Source organism: Colletotrichum costaricense (assembly GCF_030867565.1).
Source record: "Colletotrichum costaricense strain IMI 309622 chromosome Unknown Scaffold_4.1, whole genome shotgun sequence".
Classification (NCBI taxonomy): Eukaryota; Fungi; Ascomycota; class Sordariomycetes; order Glomerellales; family Glomerellaceae; genus Colletotrichum; species Colletotrichum costaricense.
Window position 1 is genome coordinate 2,643,203 of NW_026848233.1, and position 18,211 is coordinate 2,661,413.

Genomic DNA, 18,211 nt, shown 5'->3' on the forward strand with positions numbered 1-18,211 from the left:
CTTAGGCCGATTATTTAGCGTACTTTAATAACGTAACTAACTAGCTTATTTTATTTATTTATATCCGTAACAATATCTTTTTTAAAAAGAATATTAAGTAGTACGTTAACGTCGATTTTATTTAAGAACTATACTTTAAAAATAATAGAAAGACCCTATTTAAATAGATCGAATAGTAGCTAAAGATACGTATTACTTAGTACTAATTAGAGTAGGTCCTAGCTTTTATTATTAGCTAGCTAAGTAATAGTACTAAGTACTTATATATAATAACTTATAAAAACCTTAACTTTATACGTACTATTATTATAAAGCTCTATATTATAAAAAAAGCCCTTACTTAAGCTTATATTAATAATATAGCTATAACTAAGAAATTAGAATAATTAAAGAACGGTTCTTAGGCTAGTTTTATTTAAAATATTACTACCCTTAGTACTTTAGAGTAGCGGTTAGTATATTTAGAGACGTAGGGTAGCTATAAAACTACTCTAATTTTATCTTATTCTATCCCCTACGGCTCTTAAAAAATACTTAATATACCCGTCTTTATTAATAATAATACTAGCCTTAAGTTCGATTACTAGCTCTAGTATATTACGAAGCGCTTAGAAAATACTAACTATAATACTAATAAGTACTACTTAGAGTATATTATTAATAAAATTAGAGGTAGCGCTACGGAGTTTATATACCTAATACTAATTTTTAATAAGATTATTATAGCTAAGTAGTTACTCTACGAGTTTAAGTTAGTTTATATTAGCCCGATTATTATAAATAACGCGGGTTATAAGCTAGATATACTTACGATTATTTTTAAAAATATTTATTAAAAGCGTTTTATATTTACTAAGCTCGCGCGTATTAATAAGTTTTTAAAATCTTAATAAAAGCGCCGTTTTTATAATAAGCTATTTATATATTTTTATAATTAGGCTATATCGAAGTACTTAGATAATACGGCTACTTTTTAAAAATATACTAAGTACGTTACGTAACTAGCTAATACGATATAGCCTCTTTTTATAAAGGACTATATAGTTAAGGCTTCTAACTAGACTTATTAAACCTTAGGTAAAAATAATAAAAGTAGTAGAAATAATAAAGGTATTAGTAATACTAAATAGGACCGAGGTTATACTTTTACTTATAAAACGATCCCTAAAGCCCTATATTAAAAGCTTAAGGATAGTAGTACTTATTTCGTTTATAATAATACTAAATATATTTTTAAAAATTACTTTAAGAAGCCGAAAACTACTATAGCCGCTATTAACGCTACTACGGGCCTTATTAAAATAGAGTTAAGTTTAAAAAACTAGACCCCTTAATAAAAATAAACTCCTAGCTAGGGGATATATATAAAAAGGATAGAAGATTAGTAATTAATTTAATAAACTTATAGGATTTCGTAAGGGGCTAGCCCCTTAAAATAAAGCTTATATTAGTATTTAATAAATATAGAATTCATTTAAGAGCCTTATTTAATACGGGAGTTAATAAGTACGGATTTATAAATAACTATATAACTTTTTTATTATAGTAGTTTTACGCGGCCTTATTTTATAAATTATTATACTTAATCCTTATTACCGGGTTTAATAAGGAGCGATTAGATAATACTAGCGTAATATAAACTACTAACTTATATATTAATTAACGGGTCTTTTTTAAAGTACCCTTTTTTTAACTTAATACGGGTTATTATAACCTAATCTTAGAGTAGAAGTAGTTCGAATATTACGAAGTAAACTTTAATATTCGCTATTAATAGCTAATATAGCCTAAGGACTTATTATTATAAGAGACGCCCTTTATTATTATTAGGGATATTAAGGATTTATATACCCCGGAAGTTATTAATATATAATACTAAATCGATGCTAATTAATAGTAAGACTTATTTAAAATAAATATAACTTATTATAATTAAAAGCTTTAGTAATAGCAAGTAAAGGGTATACTAACTAGGATATTACTACGCTTATTAAAAATAATAGCCCGTTAGATATAGTAGTTAAATAAGGCTAAGAATATAAAGAAAATAGAATGCGCCCTTAATAATATTACTATTACCCCTATAAATAAGGCTAAGTAGTAGTAATTATACTTAGTAATAATATAAATAAATATTACTTTTATTAACGCTCCTATATTTAAAAAGAACTTATAATAAAACGATATTAAAATAGGTTCTATATTATTTTATAAACTAAACTATATTATAAAAAATAAAAAAGAGGAGGTAGACCCCCTATATAATAATAACTAAGTTATTTATAACCTTATAATAATAAACTTATTAGAGTACTTATAGCCCTAAATTAACGTCTTTAATAAAGTAGTTAGTAATATACTAATATTTTATAAGCTATATAACTATAAAATCGAGCTTTTAGATAGTAATAAAGAGAAGCTAACTTACTATTCTTTATATAAGTAGTTAGTACCGGAGCTAGAGGCTATAAAAGCTTATTTATTAAAGTATTTATAAAAGGGATTTATCGAGCTAAGTAATACTCTTTTTATATTACTAACGCTATTTATAAAAAAGTACGATAGTAGTTTACGCTTTTATATTAATTTTTATAAACTTAATAAAGTTATAAAAAAAGACCGCTACTTATTATTACTTATTAACAAGACCCTCGCGTAGTTAAGTAAAGTAAAGGTATTTATTAAACTAAATATTAAATAAGCCTTTTATTATATTTATTTTAACCTAGCCTCTAAGGACTTAACGACGTTTAGAACCTATTATAAAGTATATAAGTATAAGATAGTACCCTTTAGGTTTTATAACGGGCCGGCTATATATTAATAATATATAAATAAGATATTAATAAAGTACTTAAATAACTTTTATATAGCGTATATAGATAATATCCTAATTTTTTTTAACGACCCCCTCTAATATTAAGAGTATGTTATTAAAGTACTAGACTGTTTATAAAAAGTAAGCTTATAAGTAAATATTAAAAAGTGCGAGTTTAGTATTATTTTTATAAAGTACTTAGGCTTCGTAGTTTTTATAGAGGGTATATAACTTAATAAAGAAAAGGTCTTTATAGTTAGAGATTAGAAGCTATTTATATTATTTAAAAGTATTTAATTTTTCTTTAGGTTTTATAATTTTTATAAGAGGTTTATAAAGGATTATAGCTACTTAGCTAGGCCCCTTACGAAATTAATAGGTAAGGGAGTTTTTTTTAACTTTAGTACTAATTATAATACGGTTTTTAAAGTTATAAAACTAGTATTAATATTAGTACTTATTCTTTATTATTTTAAGCTAGAGCTACTAACGCGGCTAGAAACTAACGTTTTTAACTTAGTATATACTAAAGTATTATTATAGTAATAAGAGGATAATAGGCTATAGTACTTAGTAGCCTTTTATTTAAAGACTATAAGTAGTATAGAGCTTAATTATACTATTTATAATAAAAAAATATTAATAATAGTACTATACCTCGAGGAATAGCGCGCGGAGCTCGTAAGCTATAAATATAAGTTCGATATTATTATAAACTATTAACTATTACTATTTTTTATAACTAAGTGCTTATTTAACTTATAGTAAGCTCGCTAAGCTAGTATATTAGTAGATTTTAATTTTTAAATCTATTATTACTTAGGGAAGGAGAACGTACTAGCTAATACCTTATTACGGAAAATAGAGGATATTTATATTTAGTAAGTACTAAAGGAGGCTAATAAGACCTAAGTCCTCTTATTATTAAAATTATTATTTTTTAATATTATAGTAGAGCTATAAGCGTTATTAAGTACCGCCGTTAGTTAATTATAATTTATAATTAGCTCGCTTATACTAAAGGACGAACTTTAAGGGTACTTATTAATAAAAAAGATTTTAAAGCTTAATAAAGACCTTATTATAGTATCTTTTATACTAATACGAGTACTAGTTATTAAAGGGTGCGAACGCTAGTCTATTTAAAATAATAAATTATTAGTAATAGATAGGAAGCTCGTAGTACCCGAGGAAGAGAACCTCTATATTATAGTTATTTATAAAGTCTATAAGTAAAAGCTCCTCGCTTACTTAGGGCATAATAAGGTTATAAAAATAATTAAATAATAATACTATTAGCCGAGCCTAATAGCGGATACTTATTAATATATATAGAATTACTATATTTATTACTAATTATAAAAACCGCATAATAAGCCCCTAAGAGAACTAAGACCGCTCTTAATACCCGACTACCCGTAATAATATATTTTTATAGATTTTATAACTATTCTTACTAATTAAAAAGGATTTAATAATATTTAGGTAGTAGTAAACTACTTAAGTAAAAGGGTAATATTTATTTTTTATTATAAAACTATTATAATAAAAGATATAAGCTAAATATTTTACGAGCGAGTGCTATTTATTTTTAGCTTATTAAAAATTATTATATCGGACCGAGGGCCCTAATTTATTTTTAACTTCTAGGGAGAGCTTTATAAGATTTGCGAGGTTAAGTTATAATTATTAATAGCGGACTACTTATAAATAGATAGCTAAATAGAAATACTAAACTAGTATATCTTATAGTAGTTAAGACTATTAGTTAATTAGTACTAGGATAATTAGAGCGATATGCTATTTATAGTCGACTTTACTTATATTACTTAGCTTAGTAAGACTACGGGGCTATTATTATACGAAGTAAAATTTAGTTATTAGCTACGGCTTTTTTTTAATTAGTCTAAGTAAACTTATTAATTCGGTTTTATAAAAGAAAAGCTAAATTATACTAACGCGTAGTATATAGTTTAAAAAATATACGAGGCCTAAGAGACCGCTAGGGGTAATATAAAAGTTATTTAAATATAATATAAGAAGTATACTAACTATTACTAGTGCTTAAATAACTTAAAGCTAGGAAATCGGGTTTTTATTAATACTTTATATTAAAAATTTACTAATATAAATAAGCTATAGTAGCTATAGGCCGGATTATAGCTTATTATTAGCGCCGGCTAGGGGGGTATATAGATTATAGAATTATTAATAAATAGCTAAGTATACTTAGTTTTCTATTTAAGTAAGCTAAAGAAGGTTATTAACGATTTATTACTTAGGTAGAACTAAGACTTATTATTATTAATTATTAATAACAACGGCGAGCTAGAGTACGAGGTTTTTAAAGTTATTAAGTTATACTTATATAAGGGAAAGCTATAATACTAAGTAGATTAGAAAGGGTATAATACGAATCTAACTTAGTATAACGTAAAGAGCTTTTAATATATATTAATAGCGCTCTAAGCGTTCTATTATTAGTACTTAATTACTAAGGGCCCGCTACGGAACTTAGACTTATAAATAAAAACTATTATAATTAGTAACTTATTATTACTATAGGATAATAATAATATAATAATAATAATTACGGCTATAGATTTATTAGATTAAGAGGTAATTTAAAGGTTTATTTTTTAATATTATAAATAGCGCCCTTTAGTATAGAGGGGGGGGTAATATTATAATAATAAGTATTAAAGCCCTATAGGCCCCGTAGCTTAGTTTTAAATTATAAAGCTAAGCTCTTAATAGTTACGTAACGAGCTAAACCGCTAGGCCTAAAGGGCTAGCTCGCTAGCTTTTACTTACTATTCTATTTTTTCCCTTTTTATATTAAGTCTTTAGTTAATTAAGCTAATATAGTAGCGTTCCGACTTACCTTAAGTTTCCTTTTATAATATAATTATTATTTAAAAAAATAAAAAAAGTATTTAGTAAATAAACCTACTATTTAGTAATATCTTAGTACTATATTCGAGTTTTAAAAACTAAAGTTAACTAATTAAGACTATAAAAAAAGAAGAGTATATTAATAAACCTAAATATTAAGTTTATAAATATTTAAGATATATAAAAAGCTTAGGAGGACTTTAATAACTATTTAATTAGTCCTAGTTAATTTATAAAAGTTGAATTACTTAGGGAGAATAATAATTATATTATTATAGTAATAAAAAATAGTTAATTAATTAAGTATAATTAGTAGCGATGTTTTAATACTATGTTTAATAGGGTAGCTAAAAGGGGGGGGTGGCTAAAAGGGGGTGGGTCGACTTAATGTCTAATACCTACGAGAAGGCCTGTCCCCTACTTTAGAACCGCCTGAATGAATGTGCGTACTATCATTAGGGATACCCAAACTCTACCGAAAAGGGTTCGGGAATGCCATTACATGTTGGTAACAGGCCGACGGCAATTTTACTCTTGTTTGATATTAGAGACATTTGAGACTCATAGATGACTTCAAACAAAAACATAACACGCCCATCTCAGTTGAGAGGTAGATGATATGCGTGTATGAAGGCATCATGCTTTGAAGGCTCACATAAGAAAGAATTCTCTCTGGAGAATGCTTTCAGCCTGACAAAGAGTTCTCGGGCCAGTCTCTTTGAGGTGGAAATTTTAACATCAGGTCGGCGGCATACGATTTAGCTTTTGGTTTTGTTTTCAAAATAATTAATGGCTTGGCATGAGGTTTTCTGTGGATAAATACGCCCAGCTATGCCCAGAGTACTAAGTCCGGGAATCTGACGTGTAATCCATGCTTTGCCTTCGTAGGCGTCACTATCACCAAAGTCTTGATACTCGGGGAGGGTCTCAAGCAAAACATGTCCATATAGCATTCAAACGAGCGCACCATTCGAAACGGAATGCCAAAAGTTGCCAACTTCATATTCAAGAGCGCCTTCCCAGGCCTTGAAGAGATGTCTTCACGCTCTCCCAACATTTACAATCACCAGTGCATGCTAACCGAGATCCAAACCATCTTTGTCGACGAGAGCAACACTCGGCTCACAGTCTGCGACAGTGAAGGCCACGAGATATGCAGTTTATCAGGGGCTCAGTTAAAAACAACATTGACAACTCCCTCAGATCCGGCCATACCATCGCCATCTTGTACCTTGTCTGCAATCATACAGCTGAACTCTTAAGGATAAGCGCCCTTTTGTTGATCAAATTGGTATCTTTTGTGTGGGTTTCAATCCGGAAGAGTAAGACGGAAGACTGGTTGCCAAAACCAGAAGGCTACTTGTCTTATTGAAGAAACTTCTTTTCACTAACACTATGATCCTGTTGGTCCTTCCAATCAGTCTTTCTCAGCTCATCTACCTGAACTAAGATCTCTGTAGACACGCTGGCCAGTGCAAGACCTGCTACACTTGCAGGAAGAATACCCAAGACTACCGACACCAACACTAAGTGCAACTGATGTCATTTACCCGTCTACTGTCATAAGTTATGCTGAAAATATTTACAATTGACGAATCTAAGCACTGTGGAGAGATCCCCAGACTGACTATCGAAGTACGATTGCTCGCGAACGAATCAGTGACAGGTATCGATAGATTGCAATCTTAAGCCCTTACGATGGCCCTGGAAGTTTCAAACTCCACATGTATGTTTGTGGAATCTGTCTCTGGCGACGCGTGCATGAGGCGACTAGACTTTGGCATCTTGCCTTGTTGGCCAGAGCCCAATCAGACGACGTTGTTTGCTTGCCCTTCCGAGATGTTTATATGAACCGTTGGCCCTGCCTTCAATTCTTGCTCTGAAGTCGGTATGATATCTCTCCGATAAGACACGGGTAGTCCCATGGCCATCCTCTTGTTATCGAAGCGTAGTGCCAGATGTTCCATGTCGACTTTCGTGACACACTGGCCTCAAGCAAACCTCCCCCGCTGCTGTGCGCCGACCTGCACCTCACAACCCCAACAAACGTATCTCTTAAGTTACATAGAATTGGATGTTGCAATTGCCAGCAGAGGCAGGCGAGAATCTCACATGTATCATCTATAGAAATGTGTAGTGACGATGAATTCCAGTCCAAAAGTGAAGTGCGGGAGGAACCTTCGATCCACTCAAGACAGCGGACAAGTAAGGCAAGATTACTAAGGACATCCTAAAATGAGCGGATTCAGGTGTCTATTTCGAGGAGTCAAAGAAAGTCAATAGAACTATAGACACCTATACGCTCTTCAACACCACCCAAGCCGATGACTATGGCATCTTATTGCAGGGCATTTGATCTAAGACTAGCGATGAACTTTGATCCGTCGCCAGGCAAAGATTGTAACACGGCATGGCCGCAAGCGGGGGATTTACGAATGGCAAGGCGAGAATAAGCTCATGAGAAACGTGGAAACTAGTACGAATCTGAAAAGGCCGACTTCAGAGGAAGGAGATGCTATATTAGGCCGACTGGTTTACTTTCCGTCACCGAGCAGGTGTGACAGAACCACAAGGTCAATATTGGGTTTACGTAGGTTTTCTTAGTTCCCGACGGGATGATCAATTGGCCGATCTCTTCGTGGACAATCCGCAAAATTGGACTGAGCTCTACCGCCCCCAAGAGTGGCTCATTGATTGAATAGCATGCGATCCAGCTAACGCGTCTCTGGCTAAAATATTAACGAGTCTCAAGACCAGCCTGTATTTTAGTGAAGACATTTCGAAAGTGGTAAATCCAATTCAGGCGAAAGTCGGCGTCTGCCGTCTATCGAAACGGTTCAGGTTTGATAAACAGAGAAGCTAATCTGTGTGCACCTTGTATCACCCTCCAGCAGAGACAACCATCTAATCAAGCCGATTCACCGGTCATACATCAAGGGTCTCCCATCCTTATAGCCTTTCAAGCTCCAGAACCTCCTCGTTATTTCCAAATTTCGACTAGCTCTCCCCAAACCTAGCGGCCCGTTGCCAAGTGAATTAAGCTCGGGCGAAACCGAGTTGAGGTGACACTGATGTGCGTTTCCCTTCATCGGGATCAGCGTCCAAGCTTAATCCCCTCCAACAGGACCCATCTTGAAACACGCATCGCGCCTTTCCGAGGAATGCTTAAATGGTGGCACCTCTTTGTTTCTCTTCCTTTAAAGTCCGGTGCAGAGCCGCCTTGCCTTTCCCCACGTCTTGCACGACCTGCTTGACCGTTAGACTTGTCGAGGGTGATGCTGTAATCATCAACGACAAGCCAAGAAGGGTATCGACGAACCCTTAATTTCCGCCCTCCCGATATATCCCAATATGCACTGGCTCCGTGCGGCTTTGCTGCTTCCTGTGGCTGTTTCTGCGACATTGAACTTGAAACAGTACAAACCATCGTTGAACCAGCCCAAGTACTCAAACGCAAAGGCCGACTACCAGCAAAATGTTGTGAACAAGGCTCAAGGGGAACCTAAGTTCCTCACAGACAAGACTAAGAGTGCGTTGATAAATGTCACTCACTGTTCGACGTGGTCTATAATCTAACAATTCTGCTCTTAGAGTTTGTCGTCAATGGAACAAAGATTCCCGAAGTTGACTTCGACGTCGGCGAGTCTTATGCAGGATTACTCAACATCGACAAGAACAATGACACAGCCGGGAAGCTGTACTTCTGGTTTTTTCCATCCGAGAGTCAGGCTGCCGACAAGGAGATCATGATCTGGTTGACTGGTGGTGTAAGTTTATGCTATATGATGACCGGGACTCGAACAGAACTAACTTGTATGGCCAGCCTGGTTGTTCATCTACCGGAGAACTCCTCTCTGAAAACGGCCCAATGCTCTGGCAGCCGGGAATGTTCAAGCCCATCCGCAACAAATGGAGTTGGCATCGTATCACCAACGTCGTCTGGGTAGACCAGCCTGTGGGTACAGGCTTTTCGCAGGGTACACCCACTGCCAAGGACGAATTCGATGTCGCCCGCCAGTTCCTCGGCTTCTGGCGTAACTTTGTAGACACCTTTGCCATGCAGGGCTACAAGGTCTATGTTACGGGATCCTCGTACAGCGGCATGTACTGCCCCTACATTGCTAGCGCCATGGTTGACAGCAATGACAAGGACTACTTCAATATTGCCGGTATGCAAATCTTTGACGGAACGTACTCGGTCGACAGCATCGGGGAGGAGATTCCTGCAGTTCCCTTCGTGGATCGATGGGAGCATGTCTTCGCCTTCAACGACACATTCAGGCAGACGCTAAAGGATGCACATGAGAAGTGTGGCTATGCCGATTACATGCGCAAATGGCTCGTCTATCCTCCTGCCGGACAACAGCCTGCGACAATGCCGGGCCTAGATGAGGATGGCAACGTGAAGACAGAGTGCGACACCTGGACCATGATTCTGGAGGCTGCGACAGAGATCACCCCTTGCTTCAGCGTCTATTCTATCACAAATCTCTGCCCGTTGAAGTACGACCCTCTTGGATTCAGCGACGGCTCTATGTACAGGCCAAAAGGGGCGGGACCAGTCTACTTCAACCGAGAAGACGTCAAAAAAGCCATCAATGCTCCCTTGGACAAGGAATGGGTCTTCTGCACCGAGACACCCGTGTTCTTCAATGAAACCGACAACTCCATTGACGAAGGGCCGGGAAGTCAACCAGTCTTACCCAACGTAATCGACAAGACACGAAATGTCATTCTCGCACACGGCACCAAGGACTTTGTGCTCATTGACGACGGTACACTTCTCACGATCCAGAACTTGACCTGGGGAGGGCAAATGGGTTTCCAAAAGAAGCCCACCGCACCGCTCTATGTGCCCTATCACACCAACACTGACCCCGAGACGCTGGCCGGCGCTGGTGTGATGGGTACAGTGCACTCGGAGCGAGGCCTGACATATCTGGCTGTATCTACATCAGGCCACTTCCTCGCACAGGATGCCCCTGCCGTGGCGTTCCGCAGTGTCGAAGTATTGGTCGGGAGGCGTGAAGGTTTCGAGTCGACGAACACGTCGTTCACTATCGATCCTAACACAACAGCTCCTGTGGGAGATGCGGGTAACGGTACAGTCTTGATGTTCCCGCAATCCATGGAACCTGGAAGGGGTCAACTTTCAGGCGCCCAACCGGTGAGGAGCAGGGGGTCAGAGGTTTCTGCAGCTGGGGGTCAAGCAATGTTTGCGATGGCTTTAGCAACTATTGTCGCAGTATACATGGAGTTTTGATGGTTTTGAATGTTGGTGTTTTCGGATTCAAGAACAAGGATAAACGTAAGAAGAATGAGCTCTAAACCCACAATACTAAATGAAACTTGCTGGGCCTACACAACACATGCGGTGTTCGCAATGCGTTTCAGTCAGCCGATAAATATAATTCTAGTTGTTCAAAGTCAGGAAAATCAGAAGTTTCAAGAGTGTCGGATTGCTAAATCGGATCTAAGTCTAGCACATATCCTTCAGGTATGAACCCGTGCGGCCATCATTTGTCTAGTACGGGAGACCAATCGTTCTTTTTGGACCATTCTTCCCAAGTCGTCATGGGACAATCAATACCAGCCTATGCAATTAGCAGTCAATTCTCTGTCCTTAAAATAAAGCACCTCATTCTTCACGGGTTCGAGGGTTGCAGCTCTCACCTTTTGAAGATCAGCTGCGGTCAGCAAATCCATGCCGCCATCGTAACCTGGGTCCGAGGAATATGAAAACATGTATGCGACTTCGAGACCAGTGTCGCGCTCTCCAGTCGCCTCAATCATCTCTTCTGGCGTAATTTGCTTATAGCTGGCTTGTACTCCATTTACCTTTGCCCATGTCTCTAGGAACTGGGGCCAAGTGGCAGTTGTTCCTTCGGCCATGTAAGCCTTGCCGGGCGGCATTTGGGAAACGGCGTAGGTGAAGTTGCCCATATCATCGACAGGGGAGAAATGCGGGACAGGCTTGTCAGGGGAGGTTGTGAACGCCATGGTGAATGTGCCATCGGAGTTCTGATGACGCTTTAGAGATGTTGATGGTCACAATAAGGGGGAGTGGCTCACCTTGCCAAAGTATGAGTTGGGAAGAATGTTGTAGCTTGTGTAGAAGTACCCAGTATGGATGCACGACATCTTCGCCGCGAGCTCGGGATATTTTTCGTTCACGTAGCCAGGAAACACCTCAGCCTTGGAATCAAAGTGATACAGCTCTTTAAATTTCCCACCACTGCATTTCTCAGCGTGACTCAATGTTGAAACCAAAAACCCGTTCTTGTCAAGCGAGTCCACTGTCTTGGCCGCAGCATCGACAATATTCCGTCCCTGGCGCAACTCGACATCATACGCGAACTTCCGGCAGGAAATGCCCTGTTCCTGTGCCTTCATGCGACAGTCTGGTCGGAACAAGGGTTCCCAGTAGTTTGTGACGCTGAAGATGACATTTGCACCCTTGAAAGCTTCTTCGATGGAGGCGGCATCTTCAAGGTCTGCGCTCACGAGCTCCACATCGGACCCGAGAGTGGAAAGGGCAGTAGCGGATGTGGATTTGGTGTCGCGGGTGAGAGCGCGGACGCGGTAGCCAGCGGCCAGGAAGCGGCGAGCAACGGAGCCGCCTTGGTTGCCCGTGGCGCCCACGACGACGATGAGCTTTTGGGACATTGTCATCAGTGTTGGTCCGTGGCAAAGACTGAGAGGCGGTGAGTTGACCGGTGGGATAGTAACGTGATGAAACCAGGAGAGACTTTTAGGTTGAATGCCTTGTTAGATGTAGTAATCGTTGAGGTACAAAAAAAGCTTCCGGCTAATACAGCATCAGATGAGTTTGCTGCAGTCCGACGTCCGTGAGTTACTTCTAGAAAATGTTGAGATCGTGGGATCAAAAGTGGTCAAATTCTGTTTCCAGAGGCTCTAAAAGAAAATCATTGACCACTCCATTGCGGCCCATTCCCCGCCGCTTTCGTGACGGGCCAGAAACATGCCGCTTCCCCTCGGCTGGAGGAGACACTAGTGTGAGATAAGTGTCACTAAGAGAGACTAAATCAAGGCCACTAAGTCAGTCTCATACTTAAGCGATGTGCGGAGTTCGGATACATGAGGTGATATCTTAGAGTCGATATGAAGGTGGAGCTCCTTGTCTCGCAAAACTCTTCAGCTATTGGCTCATCAAACTGCCATGAAGCTCACAACGTGCTCACAAGCCTTACCGAACATGGCGATGGCGATCGGGAGCGGATACCATGGTGGGTTTGGCAGCTGAGAGGAAGGGGTCGTAACGTACGGGGGCGGCACGGACGTAGCGCTCGAAGCGGAATAGGGGACGACCCCGGCAGCTCATTGGCGTGATGATGGAGGGGGCTTTATGTGCAAGGCTTTTCCCAGAATTATTCTTCAGCTGGGTTCCCGGGCGATCCGCATTCATCCATCATTTCCTACCGTGGGGTGACATTTTACTTTACCGCTTCTCCATTCCAAGGGGGACACTTAAAGTTTGGCCCTCGTCTGTTTCTCGAACAGAGTCAAATTGTCCAGGGGAAAAGCGAAACCGTTGTTTTCAAAACTCCCGTCTCTCTATTCACTTCTCCCACCGGGAACAGACGGCTGACGGCAGACGGCCTGCCGATCACGCGCTCCCTTTTCCAATGACGTCGCGTCCGTCAACTACCGGCGGTTCCAGTACCGCGGACTCGGGACCGGCCACCGGGACCCCCTCTAGTGCCGGTCCAGTCCAAACACCAACCCCTTTGACTAGCAGCACGGGAGCGACGACACCTCCCCGTGCCGTAGCACCGACCAGTATCCAGTATTTGCTTAATCCGGCGGCAGATCAGACCTTGACGCCGCTCCAAGTCGACGTAAGCTTATCACCGCCAGGGTCCTTCTCCCTTTGGAGACTCCCTTGGGACTTGAGGCAAGGCCATGTGCACTAACGTTACCTTGTGCCCCCGTATTACAGACCGATATTACAAACCCTGACGAGGATCATGACTCGGCCTACGGCTCCGATGCTGGCAGTGCTTACACGGCCTCCATAGCATCCTCCATCTTCCACTATCAGTACGAGAACGGGCGGCGATACCACGCCTACCGCGAGGGGCAATACGTGCTTCCCAATGACGATCAAGAGCAAGAACGACTCGACCTGCAGCACCACATCTGGCGTCTCCTCCTCGGAGGCCAGCTTTACACCGCGCCACTCCCCACACCAGAGGATCCGGCGGCCTCTGGTATGAGGATCCTCGATCTCGGTACAGGGACGGGAATATGGGCCATAGAGATGGCAGATGAATTTCCCACGGCTGACGTATACGGTGTCGATCTCTCGCCCATTCAACCGGAATGGGTTCCCACGAACTGCAAATTCCATGTCGATGATTACGAGGATGAGTGGACATACCGTGAGGAGGAGCACTTCGACTATATTCACGGCCGCGCGCTCAGCGGAACGTCCTCTGATTGGGCAAGATTTTACGACCGTGTCATGGGTGGCTTGAAGCCAGGCGGATGGGTTGAAATGCAAGAGTACGATGCATGGATCTTCAGCGACGACGATAGCTATGAGAGAGCGCCCTGGACGAAGGAGTGGGTGACCAAGCTAGACGAGGCAAGCAAAATGTACGGGAAGCAAATCAACGTGGCGAGATACCACAAACAGTGGATGATTGATGCCGGCTTCGAGGATGTCCAGGAACTTGTTTACAGAGTAAGTGTTTTCAGTTAACAGCTAAGCCTATACCCTAGGAGACGTGCTCACGCTATTTACAGATACCCATCGGTCCATGGGCGAAAGACCCGGCATTGAAGGAGCTTGGTCGCTGCGAACTTGTCCATATGCAGATGTCTGTCGACTCTCACACTCCGGCCTTGTTCACGAGAGTACTGAACTACTCGCACGACCAAGCCAGAGTGCTTATGGAGGGTGTCAAGCGAGAGTTCCGTAGCAAGGACTACAGGCTTATCACAAGCTATCGGTTTGTCACCGGAAGAAAACCGATGGCATGATAGTAAGTTGTTGACGTAAAGATATCATCGGCCACTTGCTCTTTGCAGCATTGGTGAGCCGATTGAGGAGTTGGGGTGACTTTGGTAGCGAAAACCATGGGATTGGCGTATCATAGCTCATCGATGTATCAGCGAGAGCGTTCCTTGGAACGAGAGACATCCAAAACAACAGGAAGACTCTTTTTAATGTCCTCTTAATTCTCACCGCTTGGGAGGGTCAGAAAGTGAGTGAGATGACTGAGATCTGAGAAATAGCTCTCGGTGTTCCCCTGACTTTGAAGTAGTGTTATCCAAGTGAGAATTTCTGGCCAACGCAAATGAATGCGACCAGACTGACTTACTGCCAGTGCAATGACTATCTTAGGTACTGTGTTGAGGAGCTCGAAGACCTCAGATCACTGTCCTTTCTTCTTCCTTCGAATCCTATGAAACTACGAATAGAGGCTTCAAGTTCTGACGACGGTCCACAAATAGGGCTATTACTATCAGCGCAACAATACGCACGGGAGATCGGTACGACGACCCAAGTCACTACATGTAGTGAACGAGTGTCCGACAACCCGGTCGATGTTTCTCTGACGCAAGCATCTGATACTCCATCTTACCAAATGGTCGGATCCGTGAGCCAATTTTCTCATGAGGCCCCGGTGCACAAAAAGAGGGGTTACACATTACGTTTTCCCAATCCGCCTTCCACGCCGCTCTCCCGCAGGACGATCTTACCCGAACCCGGCGCGTGTTGCGCTCGGCGCCATTCCGCAATGCTCCAACAGCTTCCGTATAGCGTCCACCGGCGTCCACCAGCATCCAACGCTCTGTCTTAGTCACCTAACAACATCCAACAATCAAGCAACCACAGCCCGATTCATGTACTCAGAGCCAACGCGAAAGCAAAGGGATCTTTGAGTCGCCGGGCGTGGGCTGGACCCCTCGTTTCAATATGCAGGATGGCTGTTTGCCTACCAGGGGTCTTTCACGGCCAATCAGATCTCCGCATTTCCTCTCGTTGTTGGTGCGAGTTGTCCTGTCAGATATCAAATGCGTGTTGGTTCGCCGTTGGGCCACAGGAACGGACATTCCTCCGAAGTCTCCACGATTTCCGCCTTTCCATCGGTTCTCCCGCCTCCGTTGCGGAGTTCATTCGACCTCATGTCATAGGAGAAAAAGAAACACTTTCGCCACAACAGGCTCTTACGCTTGATAAAAATTCTTGCAACCTTCATTCTTTAGCTTTCGTCGCATTTGTCTACCCCGAATTTCTAGTAAGGTTCGCCATCCTCGAAGATTTAGTCCGCTGATCGTCTATCGTGCCACCCTTCAACGATGTCGGCTCCAGCGGCACCGCAGCCTTCAACGTCTCTGGAGGCTGACGAAATACCAGACGACATCTCCATGACAACATCCGTTGATGAGGAAAGCGAGCTCGAGTCCGACGGCGAGGATTCGGACCTTGACTCGTCCCTGGGCGCTGAGGTGCAACCTTCCACAATGTCCCTGCGCAGCAGCATACTCCGTTACCGAGAGGAGAATGGCCGCACATATCATGCCTACAAGGATGGTGCCTATCTATTTCCTAACGACGACCTCGAACTCGACCGCCTAGACCTCCAGCACAATCTATGTCTACTCACCCTCGGCGATAAGCTACATTTATCTCCGTTGAGTAAAGAACGGCCACCGCAACGGGTTTTGGATGTCGGTACAGGGACAGGAATCTGGGCGATTGACTTTGCCGACGAGAACCCCAGCTCGACTATCATTGGCGTGGACTTGAGCCCGGTGCAACCTTCATACGTTCCGCCTAACGTCTACTTCCAAATTGATGATATTGAAGACGAACCTTGGACATTTTCGCAAAAGTTTGATTTCGTTTACAGCCGAATGAACACGGGTGGTATTCGAGACTTCCCCAAGTTGTTCCGGCAGTCATTCGCAAATCTGAATCCGGGAGGCTGGTTCGAGTGTGCCGACGGAGCGCAAGCCATGTCTGATGATGGCACACTAACAAAAGAGTCGGCACTGTATCAATGGAACCAGTTTCTTTTCCAAGGGACGGGAGAGCGGGGGACGCCGTTTGGTGGAGCCACACATTATAAGCGACAACTTCGTGAGGCGGGGTTCGTGAATGTGAAGGAGGTCGTCTTCAAATGGCCGACAAACAGATGGGCTAAGCACCCAAGGCACAAGGAACTTGGTAAGTGAAGCAGACTCTCTATATCTCAGCCCGTCTGAAAACTAGCTTTTCGTACCGCATCGCGTTTTCAACTTGCTATTTAGTTATGAACCTTTTTTGATACTAATAATGTGGCTAGGTTCATGGAACCACGAAAATGTGATGATGGGGCTGGAGGGTCTCAGTGTTGGGCTATTTACTCGGGTTCTCGGATGGTCAAGAGAGAGCGTTGATGTCTTCCTTGCCGAAGTTCGAAAGGATTTGAGCAACACGGCGATTCATGCATACTGGCCAGTGTACGTATCAGATCATCAGCAATCTGTAAATCTATACTGACGTCATTTACAGTCATGTCGTGTACGGACAAAAGCCATCATAGCGAAGGTGTTGCATTCATTGATAATGATTTACGCCATTTAGAAGTTTCCCGCATTCTTCCAGCTGGAGTTGTATAACGACGGCATTCTCATGCATGAGACTTCCCTGGAGCTTATTCATTTGTATGTACGGGTATATATGTATATATATGCGGATGTATACGGTGATTCTTTCTGCTCTTTACCACTGTTGCTCTCGACCGTCACCACTCGGACTACATAAAACAGGGATATCTCATGGGAAAACGCTTGTGAACCTCATAGTCCCGCTTGCTGCTCTAGCCGATATTGCTAATCCTCTGAGACTACCTTCAGTAGGTAGGCTTGGGCTTCTGGTCATTGAGAGGATATATGTCATTGCCTCGCTCCTAGTGAATCTTCTGAGTTGAGTAATTTAAGGACACTAAATACGTTAGAATGCAACCAAGTTGGAATTTGCAGCAAACCAATGACCTACACATTCGACGAACTAGACCATAATTGTCAGCTTTGGCTCCATCACACGAGCAAGTTAAAGATAACTTACACCTCTTCCACCAAGGCACGATTGTAGAACTGGACGTCCGTTGCCAGGATACGAACAAGTTCGGGGAATTGGAAAGTTGCTAGATGTTTTGATGTTTTCACCCTCTTGACACTGTGTGGATGTGGTGAGCAAAGGACAAGGTCAAGGCTTCAAAAATCTTACGCAGTATGTGTTAGGCTGCAAGTCATTATTAGTGCTGCCTCCCAATGATCGACTTGAGGATCTTGAACTTACGTAGACTCCAGGGCATGTTGATCCCGCCGGCTTGCCCCATCCGTAATTGCAGACAGCGGCGTTGGAAGACGTGGCAAGGGCGACGATGACGGCGGTGAGGTACTTCATTTTGAGGTTCGGCGGACCTTGAATCAGCAGGAACTGTGTCTTTAGAATTCGAATGCTGCAAAAAGGGAAGAAAG

The 18,211-nt window shown here is 41.6% G+C and overlaps 5 protein-coding genes across 5 annotated transcripts; 3 read left to right on the forward strand and 2 right to left on the reverse strand.

Annotated features, from left to right (window-relative positions):
• Positions 1 to 9,064: 9,064 nt before the first annotated feature.
• CCOS01_04941 (serine carboxypeptidase) lies at positions 9,065 to 10,976 on the forward strand (the record flags this gene model as incomplete). Its single annotated transcript, XM_060453122.1, has 3 exons — positions 9,065 to 9,242; positions 9,305 to 9,480; positions 9,537 to 10,976. 3 exons carry the CDS (start codon positions 9,065 to 9,067, stop codon positions 10,974 to 10,976), a joined length of 1,794 nt encoding a protein of 597 aa, XP_060317080.1.
• A 253-nt stretch (positions 10,977 to 11,229) lies between these two features.
• Positions 11,230 to 13,055, reverse strand: CCOS01_04942 (NmrA-like family protein; the record flags this gene model as incomplete). Its single annotated transcript, XM_060453123.1, has 4 exons — positions 11,230 to 11,307; positions 11,387 to 11,734; positions 11,786 to 12,461; positions 12,925 to 13,055. The coding sequence occupies 4 exons, from the start codon at positions 13,053 to 13,055 to the stop codon at positions 11,230 to 11,232; spliced, it is 1,233 nt and encodes a 410-aa protein (XP_060317081.1).
• A 304-nt stretch (positions 13,056 to 13,359) lies between these two features.
• On the forward strand, positions 13,360 to 14,719 carry CCOS01_04943 (methyltransferase; the record flags this gene model as incomplete). Its single annotated transcript, XM_060453124.1, has 3 exons — positions 13,360 to 13,572; positions 13,674 to 14,420; positions 14,483 to 14,719. 3 exons carry the CDS (start codon positions 13,360 to 13,362, stop codon positions 14,717 to 14,719), a joined length of 1,197 nt encoding a protein of 398 aa, XP_060317082.1.
• Positions 14,720 to 16,042: 1,323 nt separating this feature from the next.
• CCOS01_04944 (methyltransferase) lies at positions 16,043 to 17,271 on the forward strand (the record flags this gene model as incomplete). The annotated part of the gene is made up of 3 exons (XM_060453125.1): positions 16,043 to 16,913; positions 17,032 to 17,188; positions 17,241 to 17,271. The coding sequence occupies 3 exons, from the start codon at positions 16,043 to 16,045 to the stop codon at positions 17,269 to 17,271; spliced, it is 1,059 nt and encodes a 352-aa protein (XP_060317083.1).
• A 451-nt stretch (positions 17,272 to 17,722) lies between these two features.
• CCOS01_04945 (uncharacterized protein) lies at positions 17,723 to 18,137 on the reverse strand (the record flags this gene model as incomplete). Its single annotated transcript, XM_060453126.1, has 4 exons — positions 17,723 to 17,738; positions 17,796 to 17,899; positions 17,958 to 17,972; positions 18,030 to 18,137. 4 exons carry the CDS (start codon positions 18,135 to 18,137, stop codon positions 17,723 to 17,725), a joined length of 243 nt encoding a protein of 80 aa, XP_060317084.1.
• Between the last annotated feature and the right edge of the window lie 74 nt (positions 18,138 to 18,211).